This window comes from Diachasma alloeum, unplaced genomic scaffold (assembly GCF_001412515.2).
Source record: "Diachasma alloeum isolate Michigan unplaced genomic scaffold, Dall2.0 Dall_scaffold_00183, whole genome shotgun sequence".
Lineage (NCBI taxonomy): Eukaryota > Metazoa > Arthropoda > Insecta > Hymenoptera > Braconidae > Diachasma > Diachasma alloeum.
In genome coordinates this window covers 3,288,605-3,301,640 of record NW_021680349.1, presented here as the reverse complement: position 1 = coordinate 3,301,640, position 13,036 = coordinate 3,288,605, and the positions used below count along the sequence as shown (strand labels likewise).

Genomic DNA, 13,036 nt, shown 5'->3' with positions numbered 1-13,036 from the left:
TTGCTGGCCCAAAGAAGACTTGTTTGATAATGTGTTTGTTTTTCTCTCAGTGTATGGATAAATTTATTCGACATTCCGGGGGGATGAGAGGGATTGAGGCAACAGATGAATTGTTTTCGATATTTTATTCGTCGATTGAACGCTTGACTTTTCTGCTTTTTTCCACTTGAGGATATCCACGTTCTTGACACTTCCTTGTTTCAATTTTGTAATTTTTCTCACGCAATTCAATGATTGAAAATCCCCAAATCTAGAGTGCTCCCTCACGAAGATAACAGGTACTTGAATATTTTAAAACTGTATTTTCGTTGAAATTTCATGATACGATAAAAAAAAAAATTTCATGATAAGAACTGTGAAATTAGTTATTTATAACATTGAAAAATGGTTAAACGTGTCACTTGAACGTGTTGTTGAAGAAAAAAAATCCCGTCGTCATCTTGAAAATATCAAAATCCATCAACTCCCCGACTAATAGATTACCCCAACACCAATAATGGCACGCTAATGGCTCATTGTCCCAGGTGCCAAGTTGACCAGCCGTCTGATACCCCGCTTATCACGCAACGGCGAACAATACATTACAATCCTTTAATTTGAGTTGCCTTCTTGGTATCCCACTCATACTTTCCCCAGTTCGTGTGATATGGGAAATTGTAAAAGCGCCTGCGCCCCGATTGTACTCTCCTAGCAAGTGCCACCCGTATAACACCACGTATATACGCGAGCCAGTCTGACGCCGGGGCCCGTAACGCTATGACTACGTCACCCCGTTGACTTCTCTAACACGGTTATCTCATTGTCCTGGGGAATAGAATCGTGCCAAGTCAACTTTATCCCCTCTACTGTCCCGTCTATCTCTCTCTTTCTCCATCATTTTATGAATGAAAAGTTGACTCTCACGGTGTATTATCAATTTTTACTTGCATCCTGGTAATAAAACTCGAAAAAGTCCATTAAAAACTTCAATTCCGCGCATGACATCATTTTTTCATTTCTTTCATTTTCTGTGAAGTGATGTGAAGTTTTTGATGAATCGAGTGACAATTAATTTGTGAGTGGCAAAAGTTACCCATCAATTGTTACTCTGGGGGATTTCCACTAATTTTCATTAATGTCAGCATAATAGATGGGATTTCACTAACGAGTTATATGCCCATCATCTCTCCTCTCAAGCCTTTGGAAAATCTGTCAGTTGCGCGCTCGCACGGGGCCAAGGGCGAGAAATTTGGTGCACGCGGTGTAACATCACACAGCGACCAATCGCTTTTGCGCCAATTCTCTCTCTCTCTCTCTCGCTCTCTCTCTCTTTCGCTCTCTCGGTCGTTCAATCCCTCTCGTTTCCATTCCAGCTGGTAAGGATTTATCTCGTTCATCCACTGCGCGTGCTGCCGTACCTCCACCCCCTGGTCCATACCCTATGGTATCTATCGTCATTGTTCCATACCGTGGGACACGGAAAATACGGATTTTCAATTGATAAAAGTCGAAAAGCGGATGAATGTGGGCTTTTTGGAAAATGCTGGCATAGATGGAAATTATGGGGTTTCACTTGGAGGTTTGCGGACAGAATTTTGGTGGATTTGAATAAAAACTAATGGTTTCTAGTGATGTTTTTAAGTGTATCACTTTTGTTTTTAACTCAATTTGTTTTTTATTTGGCAAAATGATGACATCTTGAGAACGCGACGAGATTGAGAATTTAAATTAGAGTCAGAATCAAAATAGCCAGAATTTCCAATTGTCACCCAGATTTTCCTGATTTTTTTCCAATTTTCACGGAGTAATTTAACTGAAAATTACAGTTTTTATAATTTTTTTAACATTTCATTTTAAAAAATTATGAAATATTTGATTTCTCAATGGGAATGACTCCCTAAAATCCCAGAGGAAATGTCCCTTAATCAAAATTCGACAAAATTTGAGAATTGAGACAATAATTTCTAACCCTCCAGTGCAGAATAAAAAGTTATTAATCTATATCTCGAAAGCAACTGCAAAAAACCGGACTCTTTCCTTTGTTTCAATTCAATATGAAGTTTCTCAGTCCCTCAAAATCCCCGCTCCAACTCCCCAACTCCCATCCTGAACCGAACTACGTTGAATAAAGAGCCAAATCGTAATTCAATGAAATCCTGTTCCCCACGACCAACTTAAATCCTTATGTTTTTAATTCCCATCAACATGGATTCACCAGGTGTACGGAGTGGGAAACGAGTGAAGTTGACAGCTTGAGGAGGCCATTTATGACCCCTCAGCAGTGCGGAATATCCCTCGTTAAACATTTATCTCTCAACTCGAAATTTCACTCCAAGTATTTCCATCCAACAATTCCGCAGTAAAGACAAAGAAGCAAGCGATAAAGAATGAAGAAGAATCGTTTCCTCCTAATCCCAAAGTAACAATTCCCAGCATTTGCTCTTTAACCCTCAGCACTGCCAGCACTAATGACAATCGTAGTTCAACCATTCACCTCTGCTGAGAGATTCTCCCCCGCCCAGAGTACTTTTACGTCCACTATTTCTCGAGTCTCTCCTCCATTTTAAACGTTGCAACAGATATACAGAAAATTAAGTGCTCCACCTCTTTCCATTTCCCCTTTATCTCCAAGTCTCGGGGTGAAACGAGACGAACGAGTGGATCCTATGAACAATTGTTTACCTGTGGAAAGTACTAAACTCAATTTAACGACACTTTTCCTGAAATTTGCCTCATACGTCTTTCCACTCTTCTTCTCTCGACTTGCTGGAGTTTCCACAAGATAGTGAAGACACTGTTATGTGCACGAGTTCAACACGCTGCGATAAAGTTTCAGGGAATACCCTATCCATGAAAGTTTTGAGTTTCATTTAAAAATAAATTGTTCTTTCTTCTTGAGTGAAAGAAAAATTGCTGATGGATTTAAACTCCTATTTTCTTTCTATTTTTTGGGGGCTTCATACACCCGAGGGAATAGTTCATTTGAATTAAATAAACTGATGTTTTCTGCTCCGGACAAAGATTTTATTAGTTGGAAGAGAAGGAATTTGTTAACATGTAATGATCCTGTATTTGGATAATTTATTCGCAATTAATGAATTCATTTCATATCACTTGAGCATTTCATTCACTTGAGCACTGTCGGAAATAAATTTAAACTCAACAAAACTTCATGTGAACCAGTTGTCAAATATTTCCACCCAAATATTTCCTGAAATTGTTCATCGATACGTACATTCTATCAATTCCCTCCAAACCCCCCAAACAATTTTCAATTGATTAATTTTCTCCCTATACATAGCAATTCCCGTCTGCCACACTAGAAGGAAATTGCGCCCCGAAGGAGAATAAGTGGAGATAAAAAACGTCACCCAGAATAAGCCGATAAATTTTTGGTGCTGCTGAGAGAGCAACGTGAATAAATCTCAAAGGACAGGTTTAGTGGAGATAAAACATTTAAAAAAAAAAAAAGACACACAGAATGTACAAGAACCGGTGAAAACGTTGAGGTGAATTAACTTGGCTCGAGTGAAGTGAAAATCCACCAGTGAAACCTGGTGGGTTTGAAAACATTAAAAAAACAGAAGAGACCAACGAAAAATGGGAAAGAAAAACAGCAAACTCAAGCAAGACACTATCGATCGCCTGACCACAGACACCTATTGTAAGTCTGCCTAATTTTGTTGAATAATATTTCTGAAATAATTATCGACCGAGTGAAAGTAGTAATATGGTAAAGCGTCACAAATTCATCTACATTTTGAGAAAATAATTCTTAAAATTTCTATCAACGATAAATTTGCATGAACTTTCAATGGATTTTTCACTGACAGATCAATGTACTCCTTGAATATTTGATGGACATCCACCGAAAATAAATAAACTGATATATTTATTTTGATAAAAACTCCACACGAAATAAACAGTTCATTCCTTCCAAATAAAAATCGAGAAAAATTTCGTTTTGATTTTAAAAGAACTGTTTATTTTACGCGAATAAAAACACAATAAAAGTGAACTTCACGTTTGGATGAAAGATTTATCACGAGCTATTTATCTAAATCCATTTGTTCACAAGAAAAAATTTATTAAATTCAACAAAATTAGTTCTGTGGTTGTAATCCACCGTTTGGACACAGGAAAAAATATGAGTTGTTACGTTTTACCATTTCGCTACTCCAATTTATCGCCAAGCAGCCACTATTCCGTCCTTTCTGCCTGTGCCCAACCACTCCACTCAGAAAAAAGCACTCTCGAAATATGTTTAACCCATTGAAAATGTTAAATTCCCGTGTACCTCAATTTCCATTCCCCCCTTCTCCCAAAAGTCCGTCTCTTCCCTCAAACATCTTCACTATTCTCCATTCATACAGACCTCAAATACCGTTTATTCCATATGACATCGTTTCATCAAATCAGAAATATAACCCGACTCGCGATTGCCCCACCACATACGTTTTTCCCAGCATATTTGACTACCCAACCGCAATTCCCTTTATTGGTTCCACGAACCCCCACGTTCTGCAATATCACAAAAATACCCACCATTCCAGAGGTACACAGAACAATGACGCCATACACCCAGGTATAATTTACTCTTCGCGTTGAAAAGTTTCCGAGTGAACTCCACACGTATTCCCAGTTCCGTGTTTCCCCATATGCGACCGTTTTCGATATTCAGCCGATGAATCCCGTTACGTACACCCGGAAAACGAAAAAAAAAAAAGCTGAATAAATAAAAACTTCCAGTTTCAACAACAAAAAGCGCCACTTCAGGAATAAAACATGGCCACCCCCTCCCCCTTTCCCCATAAAAAATAAAAAATGGCACAACGCAGAGGGGAAAACAGGACGCAATCGTTGTACAAAAATTTTCAACACGAGAACATAAATAATTCACGATAATTCTGGATAACGTAGTGGATAAAGCCACCAGTTCCGTGAATACCACTTCCATATACACAAATTTGTGTATGCCTTCAGGTTTCTGGAGAGATAGTAGGATGAAATAAGAATATATTGTCCCTCGGGGAGTGTAATAGCGCGTGGGAGATAGGCATGAGGGAGAAAACGAAGGGAATAGGTGGGTGACTTCAAGGGAAAATAAAAGCACCGGGGATATTTCGTGCAATTCTTCCGGTTGACCTATGCCGAGTTGAGTCGAATGAAATCGCCAAACATGTAGCGAAAGAATTCGGCGGGCAAGGTCGATTTATTCGGTGAAATTTGAAGGGAAAAATCTTGAAAAAAAATGACAGTGGGGAAAGTACGGGAATTTACTGGGGCCAATCATCAAAATCAAAAGTTCTTGAAAGTTCACCAATTTTTATGAAGCTGGCGAGTCATTTCTACGTTCCGTTCCGTAAAATTTCTCAATCGTTGGGGAAAAATTACAGAACGACTTGTTGTCCCCGCAGCGGTGAGTCATCAGACGGCTGGTGAATTTTTACGGAACAAATGGTAGAATTTACGTGGCGATTCGTACAATTTCACTTCCGACTCACACTTTTTATTGAATTTTACTTCGCTCGCGGATTACGTTTCGAAACGTGATTTTTCCGTTTTTTTTTTCTGATAATTTTATTGATTAAGTTTTATTGAATTGTTCTCTCCGTGTTCACAAGGAGATTGACTTCTGCTCATTGTGGTGTATTGGTTCGAGGTGGGAGGGGGGTGGGGGAGGGAGGGAAGTCCTGAGGTACGATTTCACGGGTTTTCCCCTCTCAACACGTGCGTCTGACTGTCGACAACAGGCCCCTTGTATACAAACACGAATGCCGATGAATGGTCTCAATGCGCCTAGAATTGACATTGTTGCACAGAGTCATGTTGGATTACGTGTAAAATTCATTCGACAAAACCCGAGAACAGAGAACTCCCCTGGTGTCTATCACCACGGCCCAAGGGAAGAGGGAATCTATACACACGGCCAGAGGCTTTTATTATTCATTCCCATTCACTTTGTCGTCCGGTCTGTCTGCTGTAGCCCCACCTTGACGAGTAGCCGATCAATGCCTCAACGCATTACCGTGGGGTTGTATCACGAGCGGGAAAATATTATTGATTTCACGGAGGAGTGAATCACTCTGTTTCATTCGGAGAAATAAAAAATTCAATTCAGCGTTTCAGGCCTTTTAGGTAGTTTTACATGAAGAATTTCTTTTATATTATTTTTATTTCGTTGAATAAAGAATTTTGAAATTGATTCATTGTATAAAACTTGTTGTTTTAATTTTTGAATTTATTTTAGTGAAAGTTTAACTGAAATTCAAAAGAATTTCATCAGTGAAGATTAACAATTTGATGAGAAAATCATTGTAAACTGTAAATTTCAGTATTAATATTTAATTGTTAAAAGAAAGTATTCTTTTAGTCAGGAAAATGATGAAAAATCAAGAAGTTACAGCCCTAACGCTTCGTGCATAATCATTCCGGATTTCCATTCCATTGTTCCTCAACAAGACTAGAAAATCCTCACCGCCTCAAAATGAAACGTAGCAAAAACCCACAGCAGACGTATGAAATTATGCACTCCCCTCTCCCTCAATCGCCAAATTAACTTTACGTTCACCCCCTCCTAATTAACATTTCGCACTATGTCCTCATTACCACGAATTCCTCATCCCTCCGCCTTAATTTTAAAATTGCGTCGCACTCTGTGCATTACCCCGTGATTTTTCTCACGCCGAGAAAAGCCACAGTGTTAAAGTTCGATATCATGTATATTCAGGCTCATTATATTTTCATTTAATCCACTTTGCGCGGTTGGCTCGTTTTGCGGATATTCTCCAGCATCCCCATGCACCTTGACTCTCAATGAACGGAGTAGGCGGTGGGATTTACCAAAAGTACCAGAAAGCATGGATGTGCCATTATCGTGCGCAAATGTACGATATCTGGTGCACGAAATTTCGCAATGAAGCCTCTCGATCAATATGCAATATGGCACTCATCGTATAATCCAATTTACCTCTTTTGAGGTGCACGTGGATGTTGAGATTTCATCATTTCACTTTGCCCGTGTGAAAAAATTTTCAACCATTCCCCCGGTATATTATTTATAAATCTTCGGCCAGATATCTCGCGCTTCCGCAAGCGGTGGGAAAGTCGTTTCAACAGTTCCAACTATTTTCGTGTTTATAACGCCCGCAAATTCATGGGTTGATACTATCTAGTGTACACATATACATGTGGCTCACGTGTGCAACTGACTAATGGTGGCACAGGGCGATCCGATGACAAGGAAAACAAACAGCCATTCAGGCGTTTACACTGGCAAGTTGATGAGAGTCAGGGAATCCTAATTGTTCGATTCTGGTATTACCGGCTTGCCGGAGTGCATTGCCGCGTTGTTTCTCATTTGGAATTTAATTGGGACAATTTTGGATTACAACGACACCGCCTCGGCGAGAGTCACTCGACGGAGGAATAGGGGAGGTGATTTTTTTTGTTTGGAAGTTGAAATTTGTTGAATGAAGTTGCAGGATGGGGGACAAATTGGTTTTGTTAATTGGAGTCAAGTTCACTCGGGGATTACGGGCTCAAGCTGTTGTGATAATTGTTTCCCAATTTTTGGGTGATGAGGACAGTATCGATCAGGGTTTTTTTTCAACTTTTTTATGAGGAAGGGAAAATTATTGTTGTAGGGAGATTTTTTGTTCTTTAATTGTTTGATTGTCAAATTTGGAATTTTGTTTCTTTTTGCTTGAAATTTCAGGAGTAATTTTTCTGATACTTTCCATTCTTAAATAAATAACAAAATTTTTTATTTGAATTTTTTATGAGGGTTATAAAGAGTTATAATACTTTTTTTTTGCTTCCTAATTTGCAATAATCATTTTTGGAGATAGCAGAATGCGTCAAACTTGCACTACTCCCGGAGTTTCGAAATGCTGGGGCCAGAAATTTGGGGACGGCTGGGTGAATTGGTTTTGTTAATTGGAGTGAAACTCAACTCTATAGAGAAACTGCAATTTCAAGTTTCGTTGATAATTATTCCTCCCATTGAAACTGGTGGAAAAAAATCAAATTTTGTGGACAGGTGACTTGTAATTTGCAGGAGAGTGGCATTGAATTCAGATTTGGGGTAAAAATCATCAAATGTCAGATTTCACTGAAAATTTCATCAAAAACAATTTTTAATTCTTTCAACTTTAAAAAGATCGATGAATTTCCCAAATTCTTTGAAATAAGAAAAATCGTCCTGAATTTTTCCTCCGATGGAAAACTTATCGCAACGGTTTTTCCACACTAAGAATACCTCGAACTTCCTTCGCCCCGGGCCTTTCGCACCATTTGTCACCTCCTTCATAAGAATTCACTCGGCGTACAATAAACTTGTTAAATTTATTTTTCCCTCCTTGAAAGAAGAAAAAAACAAGCGGAAGACGTGATATTTCATTCAAAAAGTTTCTGATGTAAAGTCTCACTCACCCCCCACCAGGATCAACTATTTTTTTTCAAGCTCCCCTGCTCTTTTCGGGCTGACGTTCACACCTCCACGATCGGATAATTGAAGAGCATCGAAATGCAGCCATTCAGTGAAACCCGATGGGACGGCCAGTGTCACTAGTTTTCCCAATCGAATATCCGTCGATACAGCCAGTGATTGGGAGCAATGGTCGTGCAATAATCACCGAAGAATTGTTCGAAATTGAAAAGTTGATTTCGTTTACTTAACCATTGCGGACCCCTCCCCGCCCATGGATACACAGCATTCGAGGGTTAATATCCGCTCGGAAGACAATTCGAACTTGGAGGTCACCCCTGAAGCCGGTGCCTCTGACCGAGCGAAGGGGGTCGAGTGAAGCCGCTTGTTTCAGTTTTATTGGACTCACGATAAGAAGTCACGTGTCCAGAGGAAAAAGTTTCTAGTATTCAGTAAAAATCAACCAAATAAAATTCTACATTGTGCAATCTGAATTCTACATTGTATAATTCGATCTTGTGAATGTTAAATTTTTTGTGTACAACTCGACACGTAGTGCAAAATAAAAAAAAAAATTCTTAATCAAATGATTCGTTGTGTGCAATAGGTCAATTTAGCAAGAAAGTTTACAGTTTGGAGTTCGTTACATTTCCGTTTTTTTTTGTTTTTTTTTTTTTTGCATTGATGATTACTATAACCCACCGGTATAATGGCATTTACTACATAATCCATCGTAAATGCAACTTTCTCTCTGTCAATAATGAATGAAGTTCTATAACTGGAGTAAAAAAACTAGTTTAAATTGTTGCAATCGAAACTTGTTGTCTTCCATTCCTCCATTCTTTTCCAAGTTGTTATTATGTCGCGATATTGCGCAGAGGACAATAAGGGACGACTCCCCACCCCCAGTCAGTCTCTTTGATTCTCCAGAAGTTGAGGATTCAGTTACTGAGATCATTTCACCTTGATTGTCATCGGAAATCCATTGCACTCCTCTCTTGATTCAATTTTTCATTCTTTACTCTTTCAACAACTTCAAGCATTTGGAATGGAGCGAAAAATCTCGTTAAATAGTCTCAAACGTTTAAACACTCCCCCTGAAGTAACCGATAAACTTATTCTCCGAGAATCCATCAAAACCAACTCATCACTTGGGAAATCAGAGCAACCTGTTTATTTGACTCGCCTATCTCTTAAAAATCACAGCCCTCGCGTGCATGAGAAATTTATCGCCCGTCAATGCATAACATATTACTCCTAAGAATTTACGACCTTCACCCCACAAATTCCACTTCCTCTTCTATTTTTATTTTTTTGAAGATTCACGAGCCGAATTTTCATGAGGTTCCCAGTGATGCAACAATAAATATTCTTAGATAATGTGCTAAATATTCTTTGACAATATTATTTGTAATTATAATTAACCGAATGACACTCATGAACATATTTTGGCGTTGAAGTAAGGAAAAAATATATTCTCACAAGACGTGTTGTAATTTTCAAGAGAGAGATTTCGAACTTCATTTCACGGAGAGAAATGTTCAGTAAAAATTACGGAACTCACTGTTTGCTCACCGATTACGGAATCCACTCAGAAAATTTAAGTGACGGTATTGTAATTTTTCACAGGAGATTCAGGTAAAAATTACGGAACGCTCTGGAAAAATTCCGTTACAGTTCCGTAAAATTTCCGACAACCACATTTCGCTCCGGAATTACGGAAAAGATAGGGGACAATCGGGTGAAACCGACACTTTTTAATTTTTTTCAAATGCTAATAATTTATTGAATTGTTAATGAAACTGTATCATTTTTTCTCAATAAAAAGGGCAAGTCTTCCCCCTTGTGATGAGCCCAGACTGAGCTCAATTGATAAATATATTTATGAGTTATGAATATTTTTTAAAAAAGTGAAAAGTGTCCATTTTACCCCACCCTCCCCTACGTAATTTTTATTGAATATTTCTCTCCATGTCCGGAGGAAAAATCATAAAATCTGAGAATCCAATGGAAATCCAAATTTTGGAACATCAGGGAGATGAGAATTCCTCCAATTTATCAATCAATTGAAAAATCAAGAATACATTAACCTGAATTTTCCTGATTTCTCATTTTACGATCAAACTGTGAGTTTTGAATGATGAAATTCCTCGAAATTTCAGTGCAACTCTCACTCAAACTTCAAACTAAAATTTTTAATAGCGCACATTTGTTCAATACTCCATACCTCTGATAAATAATTCTATGTTCATGAGAAAATCTCAGCTGTACTCCAACTCCCACCCTCCCCCCTCCCCAACTTTACCAGAAATATTCGTTTTTCTTAGTGCACTGCCAATTCCATTCAAAATCACGAATGGAGAGCGAGTCTCGGTGCAAACAGGCGAGGGAAATGAGATGAACAGGAGTGAGAGTGGAGAGAAAAATCGCTGTATAATGGACGACGAGTGAGTTGGGTAGGGCGGACGTCTCGCGTGTATATACGGACGTGTAAACACCCCAAGGAACGAGCCTTTAACCTTTCATGCGAGGAGAGAGGGCCAAGGATCCCAATGTGGGTCGTGTGTGGGTGCGGAGGAGAATTCCATCGACATGTTCATCATTGAGCAAATCCTCCTGGAATTCAACGTTTCGCACTTTGTGCCTCCTCTCCTCCTCTCCAGTTACCCCCTCATTATTTTCTGAGAGACGGTTTGATCCTTCTAACGAATTTCAACAACTAGTTGTTGAAAAAATAAATTACTATCCAGTTGTTGAAATTTAACAACAATTTAATTCAAATTCAGAAAAAGACTTTTCAATTTTATTCGACAACAATTTGTTAAATTTTCAATAAACGTTCGTCGATTTATTTGATGGATCAAATTTAACAAGGAATTGTAGACTATTGCGAAAATATCTTCTAGGGGAGACATTAATCGATTGTCAAGATATAATTGATTGCGGGATTGTTTCCAAATGAATATGTGCCATCACCATCTAGTTTAATAGTCAAAATTGATTGAATGAAATTGAAAAATCTTTTCTAAATTTTAATTAATTAGTTGTTGAATTTCACCAACTAGTTGGCAATTCATTTTTTCAACAACTAATTGGTGAAATTCACCAAATAATTTTCTCCGTGCATCGGCTCAAGCAGAAAAAAAATAAAAACTTCAAGTACAATGAAACGATAACATCAATCGAATGAAAAAAAAAAACGCCCAGAACTATCAGAAATCCTCGAATTTTATCCTCTAATGGACCACGCGAAATGAGCGAAATGGATTTCGATTGTACCCCACTACAATGATCCATTCCAACGATATACCGAGTACGAGGAGAAGGGCGGAGAGATAAATGTGAAAACCAGGGGAATGAAGTTTTTCTGCCTCCGGATTTCTCCTGTTAACCCCCTTCCACTTTAAAACTTCAATGCAAAACTATCTGCGGAAGTCTAAAAATTGTGGACTGTGAGAGAATCGTTGGGATATAGTGTGAAGAGTGAGGAGCTCTCTCGGTTTTTCAAAGTGCAACGGATAGAGAAGTGCCACGTGCTGCTGCGCTTCCTCGCGTGGCCGAAATTCTTTTTCCCCCTTTTCATAGTTCCGTGTAACCTCTCGAGGAAGATCAGGAAGGACTCAAAGATTTTATCAAGGCGTCTGGCCTCTTTCGAATCCACTCTCGGAGGATCAAAGGATTTCTTTTAATACCGAGGAAGAGTGTGGGGATGTTTTTCTAGTGTACGGCCATCCGCATCTCGGGGAGAATTCTTTAGCAATTGTGTGATCCAATTTCTATCCACCGAAAAATTACGAGAACGGGCTTTTCAAAGAGAATGTTGGAGTAATCAGATGCCCAGTGATAACTTTCATCCTTGAGAATGTTGAATGATGAAAGATTTACAAAACTTTGAAATCGGAGAGGGAAACAGTCGGAGAAATGCAAGGAGAGAAATGTTCAGTAAAAATTACGAAACTCACAGTTCGCTCAGCGATTACGGAATCGACTCAGAAAATTTAAGTGACGGCATCGTAATTTTTACCTGAATCTCCTGTTAAAAATTACGGAACGCTCTGGAAAAATTCCCTGATGTTAAATAAAAATTCCGTGATAATTCCGTAAAATTTCCTACACGATACCTAATTTTTATTGAATATTTTTCCCTGCGTGCCGCATTTGAAAGAAATAAAAGTTTTTGTCAAATATTTTTCAACTCACTTCGACGATGCCCTCCGTGAAAATTAATGATATCATATTCATTTCAGTCGTCTTAAAGTTGCCCTTAATAACCAAAAATATATCAATTTATTTTTACGGCAATTAATTCGCTCCAGTTGATGCCGACGATAATAAATAGAGACAATTGGGTGTACGTAGTCTCATGGCCCCGCAGACTTGTGAGAAAAATTGGGTAATCTGTACAGATCGAGTAACCGAAGTAGCTCGGGGAAATGAAAGAAAGAGTTGGAGAAAGGGAAGGTGGAGGCGTGCGATCACTGGCATTCTGGGCTAGTTTTTCCCTCCCGCTGGTGCCACTTCTTGACGACCTAATTTTATCTCATAATCCGGCACACGCTCGCGCTCTGTGCTCTACATTCTCGCGTTTCTACCCACATTGACTCGACCCCCCCCCCCCCCTCCTCCTCC

General features: G+C 38.9%; 1 protein-coding gene across 1 annotated transcript in view; it reads left to right on the top strand.

Annotated features, from left to right (window-relative positions):
- The first annotated feature begins 3,293 nt into the window (after positions 1-3,293).
- The window catches only part of LOC107046768 (frequenin-1), a 28,362-nt gene continuing 18,619 nt past the window's right edge, over positions 3,294-13,036 (top strand). The window contains exon 1 of the mRNA XM_015269475.1: positions 3,294-3,643. Coding sequence (XP_015124961.1) covers positions 3,580-3,643 — 64 coding nt within the window. The 5' untranslated portion in view covers positions 3,294-3,579. The remainder of the gene's footprint in view (positions 3,644-13,036) is intronic.